We start from the raw sequence: 23,578 nt of genomic DNA on the forward strand, positions 1-23,578 counted from the left end.
CACTCAAGTGTAACTTCTGGTGTATTGCTCACACCCAGCTCGACAACATACAGTTTTTGCAGATGGCCAACCTCAGATGATCTATTTTTAATATAGTTCACAAGCTCAGTTGGTAAGTGCACTATTCAGTTGAATACCAAGGCATTGAGACAGGAAAGTGGCAGGTTCCATCACTGATCTCAGCTGGGGGCAGCAGAAGGTATGTTGCAACTGGGGCAAGAGAAATCAGCCAGGTCCCAGACTGCTTCCAGAAAGTGTGTGTGTCTGGACATTGGGAGAGGATGGGGTTGGAGTCCACCATGATGCCTCCCTCTCCATGCTTACGGTCTAAATTCACAGATGATAAAATGGACCGATGGCACTTGACATTCATGGAACTGTATCCCTGCAAGAAAACGGTGCTGGCAGGGGGAAGGGGCAGCGGCAAAGAAATTTGAAAAAAAAAGATACCAATCACAAACTGGGCGTACAATTTGGACAGCCTGGTCTGGGGTGTAAAACTATAATTAAGTCCACTTTATATTCACAACTGTGTCTTGAACATGGGATTGAAGAGTCAGTGATTCTGAAATAAATTCCAGACAAGCTTCTATGACAGTGTACATTGGAGAAAAGTTAAATCAATCATAAAGAAAAATCAACTGGTCAGTGACACCCTGACATATCAGTAGCAGTAGATCTCTCGCTAATCTTTAGGATTTTAAGGTGACGTGGAGTGTAATAGTTTATGTTTGAAATCATTTAGGAATTCTGACAGTGTGATGGTAAATTATTTCAAACCGGAACATTTTTGTTCTTTTATGTAAAAAACATAATTCAGAAGACAAAATGTTTGTTAAACGTTACAGCAGCCGTCAGCGAGTTAATCATAAATCAGGAATAGTCAGTACTTACTACATCAGCAGTCAGGCAAGCAGTGGCTGATTCCTGGCTGGTCTGCTGCGGTCAATGTTGAGCTATAGAATTCTCTTTCAGCGTCCCTGGGGCGGGGCTTGCTGTAGAATTCCTCTCCTTTATTTAAACTGGTTATCTGAGCCAGTGTGGGGGACAGACTTGGCCAGAGATAGCGTCTTTGTTCTGTGGTTGTGGTGCCAGGTAACCAATAGCAAACTCAGCTAACAAACCATAATTCAGCTCCGGCTTAAACAATACTCGAGATTTGGGAACAATTGTTGTAATATTCATCTGGCTTCAATGCACTAGTAAACAAACCCTTCAGTGAGAGGCTCGTCACCATGGTGATAGCTGAATTCCTTCTTTCACCTGCAGAGTTTATTGAACTTCTTTTCATTAATGAAATCTGAGGGGGTCACCTGTTCCTTTGGAGTATTGCTTTTTCACGTGTCAGCCTGGCTCAATCAGTAACACATTTGGCTTGGAGTCAGAAGGCCATGCGTTCAAGCCCCACACCTGATAAGCACATAATCTAGGCTGACACTCCATGGTAGTAGTGAGCGAGTGCTGCATTGTTGGAGGTGCAACTTTGCAGGGCTGCCTGTTCCATTGGGCACAAAAGGTCCCATTCTAAGAGGAGCGGGGAGTTCTCCTGATGTCCTGGCCAACGTTCCTTTAACCAACACCCCAAAAAGAGTGTCATTGGTCATTCAACTCATTGCTGCTTGTGGGACCCACTCATGTGTAAATCATCTACTGTGTTTACCGACATAATAGTGACTGAGCTTTAATAGTAACCGAATGGGTGTAAGGCACTTCATGACAGCACAAAAACTCAAAACACCCAAACACAAATAACTTCAATAGACACTTTTATTTGGAACATTCTTCCAACTCTAAAGAAATTCCCTGATTTTAACCCAGCGTTAACATTAACAGCTCCCAATTTTTCTCCCCGTCCCTCAGATGCAGGACTCCTCCCCCCCTCCCTTCAATCTGTATAAATACTGAAATAGACAAACTCTTATTTACAAACACAAATTGTTCACAGGTCAGCCCAAACATTAAAGGTCACTGGCCAAAGCAGACAAATATTTTGGAAAGAAAAGCAGAGAGTATTTAAAAGCCCAGTCCTCTGCTACTGGTCACCACTTCTATCACCACCCCACATCAATCCCTTGCCGATTACAAAACCACCACACGCCCGTTTTCTTGTGTGGCATGTGATTCTGTAGGACTTCTGTGAATCATAGTGCTTTGTTCATTAAGTACAAATCAGTTCTTTACAGTACTCTTTTCCCCCCCCCCCCCCCATCCCTCCCCCTCAAGCTGTTATAATGGAAGATTATCACATATGGAATGGAAATTTTCTGAATGCAGTGTGTGTGATGTGAAATAGTTTGATGTGTTTAAGGAACTCTTCAGAGTTAGGACCATTATTACACATTATATTCTGGTGGAAAAAAAAATCAAAAACATGATAACTCCTTTTTGTGCCCCATTGATCTTTGAGACGGAGTCCAGTCGCTGAAGCAAAAGCACCATGGTTACACGGTGATGCATGTCCGGGCTCTCGGGAACATCGTGGTTACAGGGATGGGATAGATGTTCTGGTACAGACGTACTGTGTAATGGAAATGAAAAGTTCCAAGGTTGCAGCCTGAGAGTCCAGAATCCTGCTGGCTCTGACACCATGGACTCCCAGCAGCTTCCATCTCCAAGAATCTCATCAGATAGGAAGTGTCAATCATGGTCTCTCAGGTTCGCATTTTCAAAGTAGAAAACAGAAAGATGCCCCATGTCAAAACTGAACCCAATTGGCACTCTGGGCCACTTGGCTTGTAGCAGAGCTGAGGAACAAGAAAGTTAAAGTTATCAGAAGTCATTCTGTGCAAAATGTATTAAAAAAATTATATTAAGTCAATTCCTGTACTATTCCAGTGACAAATAAAGAAAACTTTCATCTCAAGTCTGGGATAGTTTCAAACCCAGGTCCCAGAGTAAAAGAACACCGTGCCAACCCAATGCATAACAGAGTCCCGAAATTAACTGTTAAAATTATTTTAAGCAAGACAAGGCCATTTAAGCTCATCAAGTCCACTTCATCCAGAATTCATGCATGATTACTCCATCATGGATTCTCTTTCCCTCTCTGCCACAATCCTACTTTAAAGGAACAGATCCAAGTCCCTTCCCATCTATCCCCTGAAAAAAAAAGCAAGCATTCTTGTTAATATCTTGTTAAACCTCAATCCCCCTTCTTAATATATCAACCCTGCTCAGATGGAGAGTACCAAATAACCCCAAATCAACTCCCTCAGAGTCTGTTGTGCATAGGAACAAAAGTTTTTTTTCTAATCTTTTAACCTTGAGGTTTGTAACCCTTTACCTCCCAATTGTTTTTCCAACAGCTTTGAGTAGCCATTTTGTAGAACATGTAAAATCTTTTTAAAAGTGAAAAACACATGCAAAAATGAATATAATAAAAACAGGGTTGTGTCACATTTGACTCACACCAACACAGTAATAGGTCTATCATACTGAGATATTTTGCTACCAGTATGGTATTGTGCGCTCCCCATCTAGTACCTCACTAACCCTCGATAATAGTGCTGCCTATTTCATATATTGCTAGTTAACACAACCATAGCTGTCTTGATTTAGCCAAACACTTATTTTGCACTTATTACATATTTTCGTTTTTAACCATTTTACCAATACTGTTGAGGTTACAGAGCATGGGTCACTAACCTGGGTGCCGTTGCAAAGTCTCCCCACAGATCAGTTGTGGCAGCATGAGTAGCCAGAGGGAGAGATGGATTTGGGGAACCAAAGCCTTCCAGTAATTCTGCAAAAATTATAGATTTATCAATAAAACTATCCAGCATGATTCAAACCAAACTATTCAGTGAAATCTGTATTCACAGACAGTACGCACCAGATTTATGAATGAAGCCAGCAAGCACAGATAGTTCAGGGTGAATCTACAAGACTATGATCATAAAAAGATACTGAAATTGGGCACTCAATACAACTGTCCCCACCTTCTGAATATAACCACTATCATCAAAGTCTGTAACGCATCTTTGATGTTCAGTTGCAAACATGGAACTGTGCTTATCCTGGCTTGTTCCTCAAGGCTACCACTGAAGTGCTCTCTGTGGAAATGGTCCAAATAGACAAATTATCTATTTAGACAAATTTAGTCTAGGCATCAGCTGTGACTCAGTGAATAGCACTCTTGTCTGTGAATCAGAAGGTTGAGAGTTCAAGCCCCACATCTTAAACCTGTGACCTCTTACACCTACAAGGACAAGGGCAGCAGGCAACGGAACACCACCACTTGCAAGTGCCCCTCCAAGTCATACACCATCCTGACCTGGAAATATAACGGCCGCTCGTTCCTTGTCGCTGGATCAAACTCCCGCAACTCCCTACCTAACATTACTGTGGGAGCACCTTCACCACATGGACTGCAGCTCTTCAAGATGGCAGCTCACCACCACTTTCGAGGGCAATTAGGGATGGGCAATAAATGCTGGCCAGTGATGCCTAAGTCCCGTGAATGAATTTTAAAAATTCAGGCAATTGTAGTCATTTATAAACTCCAGTAGTCAAAGGGAGGTCAATTACAGCTGCTCAGATTCTGGCTCCATGTCAAAAGAACCCAACTTGAAATAACTGTTGGCCTCTTTTTAAAAAAAACTGTTATACCTAAAGAGGCAAAATGAGTATCTTTCAATAAGACCACAGTGAAACCCTCATCTTTCTGTTGTAGTACTATACCTGCAGTAGGTGACTGCATAGGCTGTTGCGTCACTTGATCCAGTATGCCCTGTGACCCTGGTGGTGGAAGCAGTATCGGCGCTTTAGCCCCTGGAGGAGGTGGGAGTAGGCCTATTCCGCTACCTGCTGGACGAGGCTTAGTTGAGTTTTCCTTCTTCCGTACATTCTGAAAATAAAAATAGGTTGGAAATGGTTTTGATTAAAGTTAAAATAACACACAAAATAGCAACGTGGAAAGTGACAAGCATCAATTTTCTCCCCCTTGCCTCGCATAAAAGTGCTGGCTTATACAGTTGACCCATGGTTGCCAGATGTCTTCCTATACCCAGCCCACGCACGTGTTGCAGGCTATTTGACTACGGACCAATCCTGTCTTCACTGACATTGACGCACATGCTTTCCAGCAAGGATCTTTGAATAGTGATCAGGTGCGCTGGCTGATGATTCTTTTCCTTAGCTCAAGGAACAGTGTAGCAACCCTACTGATACCCCACTGAGAGCTGCTAACTCAACACAGAATAGGAATCAAATCTGGTACCTTCCCTTATTTATTGGAAAATTTTATGAAGCACATATTTGCCCACCACGCCCTCAAGTGTAAAATCCTTATACCACAGGAATATGGTCAGCATTCTTTTTATACAACTCTCCACCTTATCAGATCGCTGTGACACCATTTAGGTTCACATTGGAATTCTTACTCATGTTACAGCGCCATGGGTTCTCACTGGTTGAATTTTCCCACTGAAGTCCATCCCTCCACTCAAATTCTCCCTCCAAAACCCATCTTTCCACACACACACTCTTCCGTTGAAGTACCCACCCTGCACCCTAACTCAGACTGTCCCACTGAAGTGCATCTCTCCAATACTTGAACTCTCCCACCAAAGTGTCAAATTTGCTCCGAACACTGCTAAAATATGGCAGGCCCATTATATAAACGTAAGAAATAGAAGCAGTAGGCTATTCAGCACTTCGAGCCTGCTCCACCGTTCAAGATCATGGCTGATCTTCTACCTCAACTCCACCTTCCCGCACTATCTCCATATCCCTGGATTCCCTTTATATCCAAAAAATCTATCGATCTGTCTTATCCCATACATTTATCATTCTTTGTAAGAAAAAGACTTGGATTTATATAGCGCCTTTCACAACCAACAGACATCTCAAAGCGCTTTACAGCCAATGAAGTACTTTTGGAGTGTAGTCACTGTTGTAATGTGGGAAACCCGGCAGCCAATTTGCACACAAGCAAGCTCCCACAAACAGCAGTGTGATAATGACCAGATAATCTATTTTTATGTTGATCAAGGGATAAATATTGGCCAGGACACCAGGAATAACTCCCCTGCTCTTCTTCAAAATAGTGCCATGGGATCTTTGATGTCCACTTGAGAGAGCAGACGGGACCTTGGTTTAATGTCTCATCCAAAAGACAACACCTCCAACAGTGCAGCGCTCCCTCAGTGCAACGCTCCCTCAGCACTGCACTGGAGACTCAGCTTAGATATTTCTTTGTGCTCAAGTCCCTGGAGTGGGACTTGAACCCACAATCTTCTGACTCAAGAGGTGAGGGTGCTACCCACTGAGCCACAGCTGACACTCTCTGAAGCTCCTTCTCTTCCATGATTTAAAATATATTTTTTGTAGTTTATATTTCTGACCTCTGGTCACACTATCTTATTTTAAATAACAGGTTCAGGATTATTTGAAAATTAACATCTGCTGTGTCTCACCCCAATACTTAGCTTGATGGTTTGTCCCTCTTTAAATCCCAAATCCAACTTGGGTCCAGAGTCTGGGTTCTGAGCTTGTTTGGCGAGTTCACTCTGCTGCTTAACCCATCTAAAAAAACAAAAAGACAATGAAGCCTGTTGCTTGGGAATAAGCTGAAGCTTTGAAATCCACACTTACATTGAAAATTAGACCTTAAAATGAAAATAAGCAAAACAAAATCAAAATGTTTATTTTATTGCATTGTCTTTATTAGTGATTGGAGTCATACTGATTCCATCCAGGATGTCCAAAAGTCAGGTCTACAGGGACTTTGCAAGACTACAATCCGGAGCTATAATACTGTTGTAATTTCTGCCATGAGAGAGAAAGGTGGAAATATGAGCTCTCTTTAGTGAAGAACAACAGATTAAAACCCCACTACAATTTGCTCCATAAACTTTAGATAGGTCTTGCAACTTCCTGATCTCAATGTTTGATCCATCTCTTCAGCAATCCTCAATCAAAATCTGTCAGTACTTTGATGTCAAACAACTTACTTGAAGTGGTCCTGGAGACCAACATTAAAATCGAAAGCATCTCCCCGGTCTACAAATCCAATACCAATGAACGCACGTCGCCCTGGGGAATGAAACAGGTTTCATCAGGCGATACAGTATACAATTTCAGATTTTACACATCTCCTTTCCAGCTAATACAGAGTGGACTTATCAATGTGATCGAGAGATAACCTTAAAGTACCACCCATAAGTAACTGACTCGCATAATAGAAACACAGAAACAGGAGTGGGCCATTCAGTCTCTCTAGCCTATTTCGGCATTTAATTAGATCATGGCTGATCTGTACTTCAACTTCATTTACCCACTGTTGCTCTACATCAATTGACCCAGCATCCACAGCCTTCTGTGGGCGAGACTTCCAGATTTCCACCACCCTTTGGGTGAAAAAGTGCTTCCTGATTTCACTCCTTAATGACCTAGCTCTAATTTTAAGATTATGTCTGCCCCCTTATTCTGGATTCACCCACGAGAGGAAATAGTTTATTTGTATCGAATTCCTTAATCATTCTAAATACCTTGATTAGATCACCCCTCAACTGTCTAAACCCGAATCCATGCCAACATAAACCTGGAGGCTGCTGTTTTCTCGAGATCACCAATTGCAGAATACAAATTCAAAAGAGTACATCCAGAGGTTGTGTAGATTACAACTCAGTATTTCATCTCCAGATTTCACAATCTGCTCCAGAGACTGCAAGCTTCACAAATTTAAACTTCCCTAACCTAGTTATACTCATTAGGTTCTCTTATAGTCTTGTGGGTAAAGCTACTATCTGGTGTAATACTCAAAGCATAAAGACTGCTGGTTTGACCACTATCCTGTACTGAGTTGGCTGATCTCAGTTTGGCCGGCTGGGGGGGGGGGTTTGTGGTAATAGAGACACAATTAAAAAATCAGCCAGTGTATGTAGGCCTGTTCACTATTCATTGATATGTGGGGGGAGGAGGGAAGTGCGAGCAATGATCTGTTTTCCCCCGGAATTACTCAATGACATTAAGGAAGTGAAAGCTCTCCTCTGCCTACAGTACTTTAAAATTACAACTCATGCTTCATCCTTCAATGTAGCTTAAACAGGCCATTCATATTTTTCTCTCCTCTCTTCCTCTTTTCTGAAGGTTGTGGGGGGGGGGGGGTTGTGCCCCACACCAGTACGTGAGCACGTGATCTAGTCTGCGGCAGGGTTGCAGTGTGGTAGACAGCATCCTTCAGATGATACATTAAGTTGAGCTTCTTTTTGCCTGTTCAGGTGGAGATTAAGGAACCCATTGCACTATTCAAAGAAGTGCAGAGATCTCGCCTGCTGTCCTGGCCAATCAACAGCAGCCAAATCAGACGAACTGATCATTTATCATACTGCTCGAGGGATCTTGCTGTGTGCAAAATAATTACGGTCTTCACATACAAAACAGCAGTGTGCAGCAGAAAAAAAAACGACCAATTCATTTTATATGAAGCCGTTAACAATGCGCTGAGGCATTCAATAAGGCACAATGTAAATACAAATTAATTATTTTATGGTTGGTCTCTTTCTCTCCCTATCATGGGATTTCCCACTTGCAATCACAGGTCACATTATAGACAGCTGTATAATGGAAGATTTTAGACTAAATTAATTGATATGCTGAAGTTATTAATCAATCATCTCCGGCAGCTCCAACTACATAATGCAATGAAAACATTCGCAAGTTAATTTAAAGAAACAAAAACATATGGAATGACCCTGCAGCTAAAATCATGCAAAAGTCCATGTCCCTCACTGCACTCGTGAAAAGCTAAAGAGCTAAGAGTTTCAGAGACCAGGTCTGAATAAAAACCCCCAGGTAGAATTACCATTTCCATCTTCGATGCGAATTACAAAGTATCTGCTCGAGTCTACAACACTCTCCACTGCAATCCCGGGAAACTGGTCCACTGGCGACTGTGCAAACAATTCTCCTGAGGACACGAGCAAATAAACATTATTATGGTTAAAGGTTATTTCAACCAGCATATCAGCAACAATTTTGGTCACCCACAAGTCAGGTTTCTACAGTAGTAAGAACTCATTACAGAGCATACCCGCTAAATGCACAGCGCTATCTCCAGAATTTGTAGTCATCAAAAACACACCCATTCGGAAACAAGTACTTTCCCCACATACATTACTGTTAAGTCTTGGTACCCTTAATTATTGCATTAGAAAAATAATTTTGACCATCAGGAACATGGACACTGCGATTTCTTTTGGCGATATTATGGGACAAGTATTACGATAGGAAATATGAAGCTCCCTCGCAGCATGCTAAAATCACGGTGATAATCAGCGGTCCCTGCTGCTTATTCAAAAAGTTTGGTATAGACAGAGTACACTCACCTTTACAGAGTGCACTGTGAACAGGAGGTTTCATCTGTCCTGAGCAGGGTATCTGCTGTTTTTTTGGGGTGGGGAGGGATTTTGCTGTGGAGGGTTCAAAGCTATAACTGGATTCTCTGAACTGAACATTACCTGTAAGATGATCAATCTGATTTTTTTTGAGTTGCGGTGAATACCTGAATTCCGGTCTTCCAATTTAATGTAAGCAATATTTCCTTTCGCTGTTATCCGGAGTCTCCCGGTCCAGTCAGGTTGGTCCAACTTCCAGTCTGCAGCTCTGAGCAAGAAAAGGGGACAGTCTAACAACAATGTTCCTTAAAAACAAACACCTTCAGCTCACACACAACCTCATCAGTGCTATTTTGTACTCCATCGATTTTCACATGTTGAGTGGCAGACATCACCAACACCATTCCATATTCAATGGTAGATGCATTCACATTTGTCACCCCCTCGCACTAAGGGACATAACTGCACTCGTAGGTTTGTCGCTCGATATCTGACATTTCTTGCAACGTTTTACTACGTTAAATGCGTTATATAAATTATACAGGTCGATATCTGAACACTTCCTGATAACCCACCATTGTAACAAACGCTAATGACTTCTGGTCGAATACATAATCTACATTACAACCTGTTTAAAAGTGACTTCAAGTACTTGATGTATCACCCACAGCAAAGTGCAGGAAAATTTACAACTTCACATCATGCTCATCCTCCCTGACTTTGTCCAAGCCCCCAAGCATGGTCATCCTCCCTGACTCTGTCCAACCCTGACTGCCTACTCACAATTTGTTTGGCTCAAATCTTCTGGCGACATTGACTCATTAATGGACATGGTTCCACAGGCCCTGGCCGGCCTCCAGTAGCTCACTCAAGAGGCCATTATTCATATATAACTCCAGAAATAGTGGTTGTTGGTAGGTTTGTGGGCATTAGAGAAGAGCAGGAGCAAACAGTGGAGGCCATAACAGCCAAGTTTGCTCCTGCCCTTCTCTAATGCCCACACAGGTACATTTTCCAGCAGCAGTCACTGGTTAGTGATCAGGAGTCCTTGCTGATTCTCTCTCCTCTCCTCTCCTCTCCTCTCCTCTCCTTCCCCCCGCCATTAACCTAGGGTTGTCAAATTTCTGCCTCGGCTGTGATCAGATAACTCAGCACAGACCAGGGATTGAATCTGGGACCTTTGGAACTGTGTGACTAGTGTTTGGCTCAATTAGTTATGAAATGCAGATAATGGAGTTTGAAAATATCCCCTCTTCCTCCTCAGCTATTGTTGCCTCTCTATAGGTTGTTTTCTTGGAAGCCATGGGTGTGTGCTTCAGTTACTGAAGACAAAGATAGAAACACAAGGAGGTTTGGCAGTGTGCCAGGTCGATTCATTTTCAGGGGCTTGCACTACTAAGTAATTTGATTGTTCTATGGTATTGACCTCTATGCTTGTTTTCACAATTTTGGGTGCAAAACATGAAGTACAAAGAAAACTAAGCACCAAGATACAATCCCCTTCAGAGACAAATGGGATATAATGAAACGCAACACAAGCACATCCTGGTAATAACTTTCAGTTTGTCTTCCCCTTTCTGCCATCAAGAATTTGAGACACAAACTCCACAATTCAAACTGGTTGTAGATCTCACAATTACAGGTCAGCAACGAGCTTTTCCCCAGGTTAGCACGATCAGCCCAGGGTGAAATGGAAATTTTTATCCAAGGAAGAAATGCAAAATGTTATTTAGCAAAAAGATGAATCATTACAATCTAACCACTTAATTCTGGTGGTTATGATTTCAGCTATGGTACAGCAGCACTCTCGTCTCTGAGTTAGGTGGTTATGGGTCCAAGTCCTGGTCGCTATGCTTTGTTACCGGTTGGTCACGATCACCCCAGGGTCTGTCACTAATATTCAGAGTAAGCTCGTCGACTTCTTCTGGGATAAATGAAGCATTGGGTTTCTGTTGTAGTTTTGGTCTCCCACTTACGGTGGGCCACCAAGTGCTGGTGTGCTTTCTGTCTTTAGCCCCTGCAGAACTACCTGTACGTAGAGGATCCTCCCAAATGGCGTGCACTGGCGACAATTTTCTTCCGCCAATTACATGGGCTGAGTTATGACCATCAGCTCCTTTTCATCAAGTTGCATGGCATACTCGGGCCTTGCTGGAGTTACCAGTCCTTTATCAAGATTTTATCAGGGTCTGGAACAGCTCTCCTGCTATCTTGGCAGAGCGGTTACTCCGCAAACACCACCACCACGTGGCTGGCTTGGGCGGTATGTGGCTGATGGAGCAGAGGGCCCAGGCTGCGAGGTTAACCAGAATCAGAGACGCACTGGATGTCGACGGAGTGGATTGTATGTCGCCCGAGGCACGTCAGATGTTCAGACGCTGCACTTGGCCCATGGCTCTTGACACAGGAGTCCTTCTCTGCTCCATTGGGGATCTGGAGTGTTGCACAGAGCAGTAGCACCATCACAGACTCCCAGGCTGCATGTGATTTTTGCAGCCCAGAGGCGGCCATGGCCCATGTATACATTCAGTGTGAGAGGTTGCAGCACCTGCATAATTACCATAGGGATTGCTTCTCGACGTTTGGTTACACTTTAGCCCCAAATATTTGGCCGTCTGGTGCGGAGGTGGGTGGGTAAGTCAGAGGATCTTCTTGTAGACCTGGCTAAAAGAGCAATTTGTAGATCCAGGATGAGTGGAGCCCATGGAGGGAGTGAGTCGCTCAAGCTGCCTGCCTTTCATTTGCAGTCTTGTCCATGCCCAGGTAGCCTTGGAGACAGAGGACGTGGTGTCCACCGGTAAGTTTGATGCCTTCCACAACCAATGGGCACAGCAGAATACAGAGTCTCTTATTGACACTGCGGTGTTTGACATTACAACAGTGACTACACTTCAAAGGTACTTCATTGGCTGTTGAGGGCTTCCGGGCGTCCTGAGGATGTGAAAGGCGCTATACAAATGCAAGTCTTTCTTTTAGTACTTGCGATAATAGACCTGCTACGTCTGTCTCACATATGGATAATATAAGAGACACCCTGCACCTGTACACAGCCCATGTGATGCTAACTTTGTCTCAAAGCATTGAAATGTTGAGTCTTTTTCGTTTAAACTCCCACCCCAACAATTTTCTCCCCATCTCTCCCGAGATATCCTGCATACTTGGCTCAAGTGCCCCCCCTTCATGAATGAACCTGGACAGGATATTTGACTAGCAAAGCATCAGAGTTAAGCCCGACCCCGAAGTCCACAGGACATTTTCAAGCAGGAGTGACTGGATAGTAATCAGGAGCAGGAACTCTGGCTGATTTTCCCCTCCCCCAACCCAGGGATATTGAAGCTAACTGTAGCACATCAGCATGGATTTGTGAAAGGGAAATCATGCTTGACAAATCTTCTGGAATTTTTTGAGGATGTTTCCAGTAGAGTGGACAAGGGAGAACCAGTTGATGTGGTATATTTGGACTTTCAGAAGGCTTTCGACAAGGTCCTACACAAGAGATTAATGTGCAAAGTTAAAGCACATGGGATTGGGGGTAGTGTGCTGACATGGATTGAGAACTGGTTGTCAGACAGGAAGCAAAGAGTAGGAGTAAATGGGGACTTTTCAGAATGGCAGGCAGTGACTAGTGGGGTACCGCAAGGTTCTGTGCTGGGGCCCCAGCTGTTTACACTGTACATTAATGATTTAGACGAGGGGATTAAATGTAGTATCTCCAAATTTGCGGATGACACTAAGTTGGGTGGCAGTGTGAACTGCAAGGAGGATTCTATGAGGCTGCAGAGCGACTTGGATAGGTTAGGTGAGTGGGCAAATGCATGGCAGATGAAGTATAATGTGGATAAATGTGAGGTTATCCACTTTGGTGGTAAAAACAGAGAGACAGACTATTATCTGAATGGTGACAGATTAGGAAAAGGGCAGGTGCAAAGAGACCTGGGTGTCATGGTACATCAGTCATTGAAGGTTGGCATGCAGGTACAGCAGGCGGTTAAGAAAGCAAATGGCATGTTGGCCTTCATAGCGAGGGGATTTGAGTACAAGGGCAGGGAGGTGTTGCTACAATTGTACAGGGCCTTGGTGAGGCCACACCTGGAGTATTGTGTACAGTTTTGGTCTCCTAACCTGAGGAAGGACATTCTTGCTATTGAGGGAGTGCAGCGAAGGTTCACCAGACTGATTCCCGGGATGGCGGGACTGACCTATCAAGAAAGACTGGATCAACTGGGCTTGTATTCACTGGAGTTCAGAAGAATGAGAGGAGACCTCATAGAAACGTTTAAAATTCTGACGGGGTTAGACAGGTTAGATGCAGGAAGAATGTTCCCAATGTTGGGGAAGTCCAGAACCAGGGGACACAGTCTAAGGATAAGTGGTAAGCCAGTTAGGACCGAGATGAGGAGGAATTTCTTCACCCAGAAAGTGGTGAACCTGTGGAATTCTCTACCACAGAAAGTTGTTGAGGCCAATTCGCTAAATATATTCAAAAAGGAGTTAGATGAAGTCCTTACTACTCGGGGAATCAAGGGGTATGGTGAGAAAGCAGGAATGGGGTATTGAAGTTGCATGTTCAGCCATGAACTCATTGAATGGCGGTGCAGGCTAGAAGGGCCGAATGGCCTACTCCTGCACCTATTTTCTATGTTTCTTCCATGGTGGCTATGATCAGCTAACTCAGTATAGACCATCTTAGAACCTTCCTGCTATGTGTAGCTCACTTTTACTGGACGGTGAACAAATCAATTGAACCAGTCGAGAAATTGTCAAAAGCAGTGTCAAAAGTAAATATGTATTTACTCCCAACATGCCAGCCATGATCTAATTGAATTGCAGAACAGGCTTTAGGGGCTGAATGGCCTGCTCTAGTTCCCATATCACTATCCTGGGACAGAATAAGGAGTAAATTTCTCTTTGTTCACACATCGTCCAGTCTGCATTACATATAATTATTGGTGTTGACGATGCCTCGTTATTTATAGGAAACACATTTTTACTTTTATTTTCATTATTTTGTTCTGTTCAAGAGAATTTTAAAAAATTGCTTTGCAAGCTTTGTTTCTTGTTAGTGTTTCCTTCCTGCATTTGTTCCAACACTTCCTCCACATCGCAAATCTCTGATCATGTGAAACATGGTTGGCAAACTCCTCCAGCAGGGTTCAGACTGGGTTCGTCTTCGTTGGCAAAACCCGGTTAGCAGATAATCTCATCCTGCAGTTGGTATCGTATCATGTGAACTCTGCAAATTTAGTTGCTGAATCCAACATCCTTTTGGAAAATTAAGTGTTTAATAGCATGAACTCTAGATTGCACAGTAAATGGACACTGCAAGTGTCATACTGAACCATTGTGACCAGGGTGAGCATCTCAGCTGCTGCAGTGCGGATAGTGTGTGTGTGTGTGTGTGTGAGAGAGAGAGAGAACATTAGCCAAGGTTCCCGCTCCTTACTGTTACCCCTGCCTGAGCAACACATGTATGGACATTAGGCAGGCACAACTACTTGCAGTACCTGTAACGTGGACAATTATCACAAAGCACTTCACAGAGGCTTAATCAGACAAAATTGCTGGAGTCCATTATTAAGGAAGCAGTAGCGGGACATTTGGAAAAGCATAATTCAATCAAGCAGAGTCAGCATGGTTTTATGAAAGGGAAATCGTGTTGGAGTTCTTTGAGGATGGAACGAGCATGATGGATAAGGGGGAACCAGAGATGTGTGCATTTGGATTTCCAGAAGGTATTCGATAATGTGCCACATTTTAAAGAAAGCTCACGGGGTTGGGGGTAATGTATTAGCATGGATAGAGGATTGGTAACTGACAGAAAACAGTCGGGATAAATGGGTCGTTTTTCCGCTTGTCAAACTGTGACTAGGGGGTGCCGCAGGGATCGGTGCTGGGTCCTCAACTCTTTACAATCTATATTAATGACTTGGATGAAGGGACCGAGTGTAATGTAGCCAAGTTTGCTGATGATAAAGATGGGTGGGAAAGCAAATTGTGAGGACAGAAAAAAATCTGCAAAGGGATATAGACAGGCTAAGCGAGTGGGCAAAAATTTGGCAGATGGGAGTATGATATGGGAAAATGAGAGGTTATCCACTTTGGCAGTAAAAATAGAAAAGCAAATTATAATTTAAATGGAGGAAAATTGCAAAGTGCTGCAGTACAGAGGGACCTGGGGGTCCTTGTGCACGAAACACAAAAAGTTAGTATGCAGGTACAGCAAGTAATCAGGAAGACAAATGGAATGTTGGCCTTTATTGCAAGGGGGATAGAGTATAAAAGCAGAGAAATCCTGCTACAACTGTACAGGGTATTGGTGAGACCACATCTGGAGTACTGCATTTAATTTTGGTCTCTGTATTTAAGGAAGGATATACTTGCATTGGAGGCTGTTCAGGGAAGGTTCACTAGGTTGATTCCGGAGAGGAGGGGGCTGACTTATGAGGATAGGTTGAGCCTATACTCATTGGAGTTAAGAATGAGAGGTAATCTTATCGAAACAAATAATGAGGGGGCTCGACAAGGTGGATGCAGAGAGGATATTTCTACATAGGGGAAACTAAAACTAGGGGACATAGTCTCAGAATAAGGGGCCACCCATTTAAAACTGAGATGAGGAGGAACTTCGTCGGCAGTCTAGCCAGGAAATCGGCGCGGATCTGGCCTGCAAGACCATCAGCAGGCCAAGGCCATTGGAGGGAGCAGTGTGCGGCGGCATACCACTGCAGGGAGCAGCACGTGCTGCTGCAGGAGGGCGACGGCGACGAAGCCAGGTCGCTGATTGCAGTGCGGGCAGGCACAGTAGGAGGGGCGAAGGAGCAGCAAGAGTCCGTAGAGGGAAGTGACCGGGGCCCAGGAAAGGCGTGAATCTGGGGCCCAGATGCAGTACAGCCAGCCCACACTGTGATGTGTGCGCGCGCTCGGTCTGTGCAGCAGAGCTGGTCTCCAGTTAGCCTTGGGTAATCCTTGCCACTGGACCAAGACCTAGCTCTGTCAAGATTGCGTGGTGGCTGGCGTGCAACGACCACCACATTAAAAAAATCCAAGCACAGGCATCTTCCACCCTTCACGATGTAGTTCGGGATCTGGAATATTAGGTCCTTCACTGAAACACCTGTGAACTCATCCCCTTTTGGCGTGGAATCAAGTCATCCTCGCTTCGAGGGACTGCCTATGATGATCTATGGAATTCTCTGCCCCAGAGAGCTGTGGAGGCTGGGTCATTGAATATATTTAAGGCGGAGATATTGATTTTTGAGCAATAAGGGAATAAAGGGTTATGGGAAGCGGAGTCGAGTCCATGATCAGATCAGCCATGATCACATTAAATGGCAGAGCAGGCTCGAGAGGCCAGGTGGCCTGTTCCTATTTCTTATGTTCTTAAAGGAGATATTGTGAGGGGCTAGGCACTGAGGCAGGGATGGCGACGTGGCAATATTGTAAAGTAGGTGTTTTAAGTGACGGAGGGGTCGGAAGCCAAGCTCAATGTTGAAAAAGATGCTAAGGTTGCAACCGAGACAGTGGCCAGAATACAAAGTTTGTGGTAGGGGCTGAAAACAATGCCTTTGCCCATCCCCAACTGAAAGATATTACCATTCATCCAAAATTGGATGTTGGACAAGCACTCTGACAGCAGAGAGGCAGTGGAAGGGGTCGAGGTGGTGGACAGGTAGAGCTAGGTGGCATCAGTGTACACATAGAAGCTGATCCCATGTCTTCAGATGATGTCGCCAAGGGCAGCGTGCAAATGAGAAAGAGGGAGGGACCAAGGAGAGATCCGTGAGGAATTCAGAGGCAGCGGCAAGATGATAAGTCCTGGCTGGATATGATCTGGCTACGATTTGATAGGAAAAAGTGGAACCAAGTGAGGGCAGTCCCTTTGAGCTGGGAAACAGAAGACGGGTATTGAAGGAGGATGGTATAAACAGTACCCTTCCACAGTCAAATTGCATGCTCACACAAGGAATAGATACCTGGCTCAGGTTGTTGAGGCTCATGGAACAGGCAGCAATTTTGGAACAGAACAGGATTAAATTGGAGGAAAAGAAAAACCGCTATCACAATCAAAGGAGCCAAGACATACCACAACATAGCGACAGCAATGAATCAGCAAAGGAAAGGTTACATGAAGCTGGACTAGACACAGCTATCACATAGCTTGCAGTTTGAATAATAAGCACAGAGTTGAAACAGGAGAAAACTAACAGTACGTGTTCAGCAGCAACAACAGCGGCACTGTGACTGGCTATCTCAGTAGGTTCCTGGAAACACACGCTCTGTGGTTTCACACTGAGGGATCAGCAGCGTGATGTTAATCAGCTGGTGTGGCAAACCTTCTGTGGATTTTGATTATTGCCATTCTCGATTTGTACGTTATTAGTGGGACACTGACGGCATACTTATTATATGTTCCCAAGTAACTGTTTATCTGTGTATATATAAACCAATCATTTTATACAGTTTTTAAGATTATATTTTTTCCCTGTCATTTTTCTCACCCAGCTGGGCAGGTCAGTGGCCTACAGTGGCACTATGAAGCCAGCAATGGGGTTGGGGAAGCTGCAGCACGGGGTGGGGGAAGGGTGCAAGAGATGCTTGGAGCCTTGCCACAATAACATATTAGACAGCAGGAACTTTCAGTTTGTAGGTGTCCAGGTTCTACTCCCCCAATATACTCTCAATCAACGTGAATCAAGGCAGCGATTGATTTTCAGTTCCAGCATGGCAAGAATCTGATTTTGTTGTAACTTGAATGTGGACAGGTGATGATGATGCAGATGATTCTCACCAAGCATTTCTCACACGCAATCAAATAAGAGTGCGCAATCCAGTAAATATTGCCAGTTACACAAAGCTTAAATATAAAACTCGCAGGGCCCGAACTTGGTGAAGGCCTCCGCCCGCCCAAGGTCCCCCATGGTTCTTTGGGCGGGATTTTCATCACCTAGGTCCCTCGAAGGTCAGTGGGCGGCAAATCTGCGACGTACGCCGCCAATCTGGGTGGCAGCTCTCATTCTCAGCGGCAGAGGTGCTTGCTGCCCAAGTGCCGCCGAGGATGGAGTCGGGCCTATGGAGGGTCGAAGAACTAAAAATAAAAAGCATCAAAAACAAAACATCCGATGACCTTCAGGTGACCCCATCCAGGTAAATACCTGTAAAGAAATAATTTAAATAAACTTCACTAACCTTTTTTACAGCATCTTCACACTCACTGTTAAGGACAGAGCTGCCTACACGCAGTCCACCGCCATCCTGCCACCGACTCCTGCCCGCACCAATCGGGCATCTCGGCGGGCAGAAGTGTACTTGCGCGCATCAGCTGTCCACTGACCGGCGGCTCTCCCCTCCCGTCCGCTCCAGGCCACGACGAAAGTGGCACTGGGCGGTTCAGCGAGAGGAATGTCGGCAGCAAGTTCTCCAATTTCAGCCCCCCAGAATTTAACACGGATGTCCAAAACCTAAGACTCTCGCACTAACTCCCTGAAGTTTAATAATTCCAGATTCTTATTGGAACACATGCTGTCAAATTACTCGACAGATCTGGTGTGCAAAACAGTGTATGCTGCAGGGAAGCCAGTAGGTTTGCTGTGCCATTATGAAGCAATTCCATGGACAGAATCCTCATTTCATTGGAAACGTTATCTCCTGAGGCCTGAAGGATCGGGATCCTATGAAGCAGCTCACCTGCAATACTACAAGGTCAAATATTGCATTTGCACCAAAATGGGATTTTCTTTCTCAGCAGGTTTTCTCCACCTTGATTATTCCAATACTCGCCTGGCCAGCCTCCCATCTCCACCCTCCATAAGGGTAACCTCATCCAAAACTCTTGTCCTTATCCTAACTCGCACTACGTTCCATTTACCCATAACTCCTGTGCTCGCTGCCCTACATTGGGTACTGGTTAAGCAACACTATGATTTGAAAATTCTCATCCTTGTTTTCCAATCCCCCCATGGCGTTGCCACTCCCTATCTCTGCAACCTCCTCCAACCCTGCAACTCTTCGAGATATCTGCGCTCCTAGAATTCTGGCCTCTTGGTCACCCCTGATTTTAATTGCTCCATCATTGGCAGCCATGCCTTCAGCTGTCAAGGCCCCAAGCTCTAGAATTTCTTTCCCCCCCGCCCCCCCCCCCAAAGGAACCGCTCCGCCTCTTCCTCCTTAAGATGCTCCTTAAATCTTACCTCTGACCAAACATCTGCCTGTACTATCTCCTTTTGTGGCTCAGTGTCAAAAAGGTGCCTTGGGATGTTTTACTTCTTTAAAGGCGTTATATAAATACAAGTTGTTGTTATGCTGAGCTGCTTCCTGTTATACACCATATGTCCTATATTTTGAGTGATTATTGAACAGCTAGCTGTGCATGTTGCATTGAAGGCTTTCTCTGAATGCACAGCCAGTGCGCCCTTGCACAAAGTTCAAAATCCAGATTCTACAGTAACAGCATCCTGCCTGACAACATGAAACATTTCCTCCAAGCACTACACTCAATAACAGGATCAAGGTCAGCTTCTGGGTTCACTAACATTGTTTTTTTTTAAAAAACAAAAATTGTACATTCAATTATCCCTCTTTAGGGCACAAACGCACCTCCAACACAGTAGGTTCACAGCTCTGCACTGGCCTACTCATCATCATAGGCGGTCCCTCGAACAAGGATGACTTGCTTCCACACGAGTTCACAGATGTTTCAATGAAGGACCCAATGTTCCAATCCTGAACTCCAATTGAGGGGGGGCGGAAGATGCCTGTGCGTGGATTTTTTTTTTTTTTAAAAACGCGTGGTGACCATTGCACACCAGCCACCACATGGGCTTGACAGAGCTAGGCCTTTATTCAGTGGCAAGGGTTAACTAGGACGACTGGAGACCTGCTCTGCTGCATGGACCTAGTGCGCACACATATCGCAGTGTGGGCTGGCCCGTGCTGCCCCTGGGCCCTCGGCTCTTCTGGGCCCCGAACCCTCATTCGCCACATCTCCGCCACAAACATTCGCCGCTCCTCCGCCACAAAAACACTCACCCCACCTCCGCCACGATCTCCCGTCGCACCTAACATTCGTCAAACCTCCATCACGATCATCCACCAAATCTCAGCCACAATCCGTCATCACTCCTCCACCCTCAACCTAGCAAGGGCCATCAGCCTTTTACCCTGTCTTCTATGACCGCCCCCCCCCACCCCCTCTCCAAAACTAACCAATCCCACCTCCCTTTGCTGCACTTCAACTCAACTAGTACCACCTTTTTCTATTGTTCCAGTGAGCTATTTATTTTAACTGACAAGAGATTTAGCAGCAAGGTTAGTGATATTACTGGCAGATGTAGAAGTTAAACAGTCAATGATTACTGCCAGTAACTGGAGGCAATGTCTTGCCAGAAACATAATAGAAGTAACTAAATTTAGACTGTTCTTGTGTACATTCATTTAATTTCACACTTGAATGATTATAATATAAAACATTGAGATGTAATAATTTCCATCTAATTTGTGATTAGCACAGGTAAAATAGACCAGTATTTTTAGATGCAATAGGGAAAATGCAAGCACAGTTGTCATAAGCAGGCTGACCATAAATACAAGACCTCACCAACACATGCTCCCTTCTGCACACTGCCAATGCTGTCTTCCCATTGTTATTTGCCCTCAACACAATTCTATTTCAGCTTTGATCTTCAACATGGTATAAAATTAAATATTTAATTTCACTCATGCCACAATAAGTTCAACACAAATAGTTCAAATTTCTGGAGCAAAATCACTTATTAAAGTTACACATTTAGGCCTTGAATAAGTGAGGAGCCCATTTACATAGCTAACTGTCCAGGTCATTCCAAATACTAGACTCACTCAAATGATATGGGAATGGATACCATACGAAATTATGGTACAGTACAAACAATTTATGCCCTATTGTATTTTTGGTTATTCCCAGGATCCTTATTCTTTGCCTGGACAAGATTCTGAATTTGCTACTTGCTGCACTTTGAGATTAAAAATTAGATTAGTTCCAACTAGTGATCAGAATTGATTAGCGATGTTGCTTCAGCAATGGCCAAAATGTTTATGGTACTGCGACTATTTTCTCAAAAGGAAGTCCCTATTTATCAGCTGTGGAGTTAACAATATTGTTTGCTAATCATCCAATATATAATTATTAAAGCTGTTAAAAGTCCAAAATGAATAAAAATATATTGTTCCTCGTTCCAGGGCTTGCGCATATGCTCTCTCTCTCTCTCAATGGAGGATCATGTCACTGTCCTCTTATGGCTTTCCCCCCTGTCTACCATCGCTTGGGAGGTCTTTCCTTATTCCCTATCTTCAAATTATTCTGTATTCCCCTCGGTCAGTCATTTCCCCACCTCACTTCCCCCTCCCCCCCCATGGGTCATTTCCCCATCTCACTTTCCCCCCCCCCCCATGGGTCATTTCCCCATCTCACTTCCCCCCCCCCCCATGGGTCATTTCCCCATCTCACTTCCCCCCCCCCCAATGGGTCATTTCCCCATCTCACTTCCCCCCCCCCCATGGGTCATTTCCCCATCTCATTTCCCCCCCCCCCCCAATGGGTCATTTCCCCATCTCACTTCCCCCCCCCCCATGGGTCATTTCCCCATCTCACTTCCCCCCCCCCCCCATGGGTCATTTCCCCATCTCTCTTCCCCCCCCCAATGGGTCATTTCCCCATCTCACTTTCCCCCCATGGGTCATTTCCCCATCTCACTTCCCCCCCCCCCTTGGGTCATTTCCCCATCTCACTTTCCCCCCCCCCCCCATGGGTCATTTCCCCATCTCACTTTCCCCCCCCCCCCCATGGGTCATTTCCCCATCTCACATTTCCCCCCCCCCCCAATGGGTCATTTCCCCATCTCACTCCCCCCCCCTATGGGTCATTTCCCCACCTCACTCCCCCCCCCCATGGGTCATTTCCCCATCTCACTCCCCCCCCCCATGGGTCATTTCCCCATCTCACTCCCCCCCCCATGGGTCATTTCCCCATCTCACTCCCCCCCCCATGGGTCATTTCCCCATCTCACTTCCCCCCCCCCCATGGGTCATTTCCCCATCTCACTTTCCCCCCCCCCCATGGGTCATTTCCCCATCTCACTTCTCTCCCCCCCCCCCATGGGTCATTTCCCCATCTCACTTCCCCCCCCCCCCCCCATGGGTCATTTCCCCATCTCACTTCCCCCCCCCCCCATGGGTCATTTCCCCATCTCACTTTCCCCCCCCCCATGGGTCATTTCCCCACCTCACGCCACCCCCCCTATGGGTCATTTCCCCACCTCACTCCCAGCCCCCCCTATGGGTCATTTCCCCACCTCACTCCCAGCCCCCCTATGGGTCATTTCCCCACCTCACGCCACCCCCCCTCAGTCAAACTCCTTCTCGCGCGGACTCTCTTCACGAGAAACCGGAACCTTTGCTGCCACTCAGCCTGTGATTTATTTTTAATGTGAGTTGTCACTCTCTTCCTCTCCAAGGCTCCGCGCACCGTACCTGTAGCCCCGGTTCGTTGCTCTCGGCGGGATCTTGTAAACGTGAACCTCCGGTTTCACGCACAGCACCGACTCGTAATCACCTTCCGCCATCTTGCCTCCCGCCGCACCACCAACTGCTGAAGGATCCAATGCCGACGCACCCAACAATCGCAGGGAATCACGGGATGTTGGAGGAGGCGCCGCCGACACAAACTCCCGCAGCATCACGGGATGTTGGAGGAGGCGCCGCAGACAGACTCCCGCAGCATCACGGGATGTTGGAGGAGGCGCCGCAGACAGACTCCCGCAGCATCACGGGATGTTGGAGGAGGCGCCAACACAGGCAGTGAGAGGAGGCACAACATGTAACTGTTACGTAAGCGCTCATTTTTATACATAATATCTTTATCACCAACACGTGCCCCAGTTCTGGCTCCTGCAACTCCTGTTGTTAATAAAACCTGGATATTCACCTACTTTATAAAGCAGTATCAGCACATGGTGTTTGTGATTGTTTAAAACAATTTTCACTTCTGGTGGATATGCCAATAGCCTGTAGTTCATCATCATCATAGGCAGTCCCTTGGAATCGAGGAAGACTTGCTTCCACTCTTAAAGTGAGTTCTTTGGTGGCTGAACAGTCCAATACGAGAACCACAGTCCCTGTCACAGGTGGGACAGATAGTCGTTGAGGGAAGGGATGGATGGGGCTGGTTTGTTCCTTCCGATCGGCCTGCGCTTGAATTCTGCATGCTC

At 45.3% G+C, this 23,578-nt stretch overlaps 1 protein-coding gene across 1 annotated transcript; it reads right to left on the minus strand.

Annotated features, from left to right (window-relative positions):
* Positions 1-2,188: 2,188 nt before the first annotated feature.
* On the minus strand, positions 2,189-23,042 carry LOC139228835 (adaptin ear-binding coat-associated protein 2-like). The gene is made up of 8 exons (XM_070860265.1): positions 22,842-23,042; positions 9,506-9,606; positions 8,807-8,911; positions 6,954-7,035; positions 6,417-6,525; positions 4,681-4,846; positions 3,646-3,742; positions 2,189-2,744 (listed from the first exon to the last, which is right to left on the minus strand). Exons 1-8 carry the CDS (start codon positions 22,931-22,933, stop codon positions 2,696-2,698), a joined length of 801 nt encoding a protein of 266 aa, XP_070716366.1. The 5' UTR covers positions 22,934-23,042; the 3' UTR covers positions 2,189-2,695.
* Between the last annotated feature and the right edge of the window lie 536 nt (positions 23,043-23,578).

The sequence above is a fragment of the Pristiophorus japonicus genome, chromosome 18, assembly GCF_044704955.1.
Source record: "Pristiophorus japonicus isolate sPriJap1 chromosome 18, sPriJap1.hap1, whole genome shotgun sequence".
Lineage (NCBI taxonomy): Eukaryota > Metazoa > Chordata > Chondrichthyes > Pristiophoridae > Pristiophorus > Pristiophorus japonicus.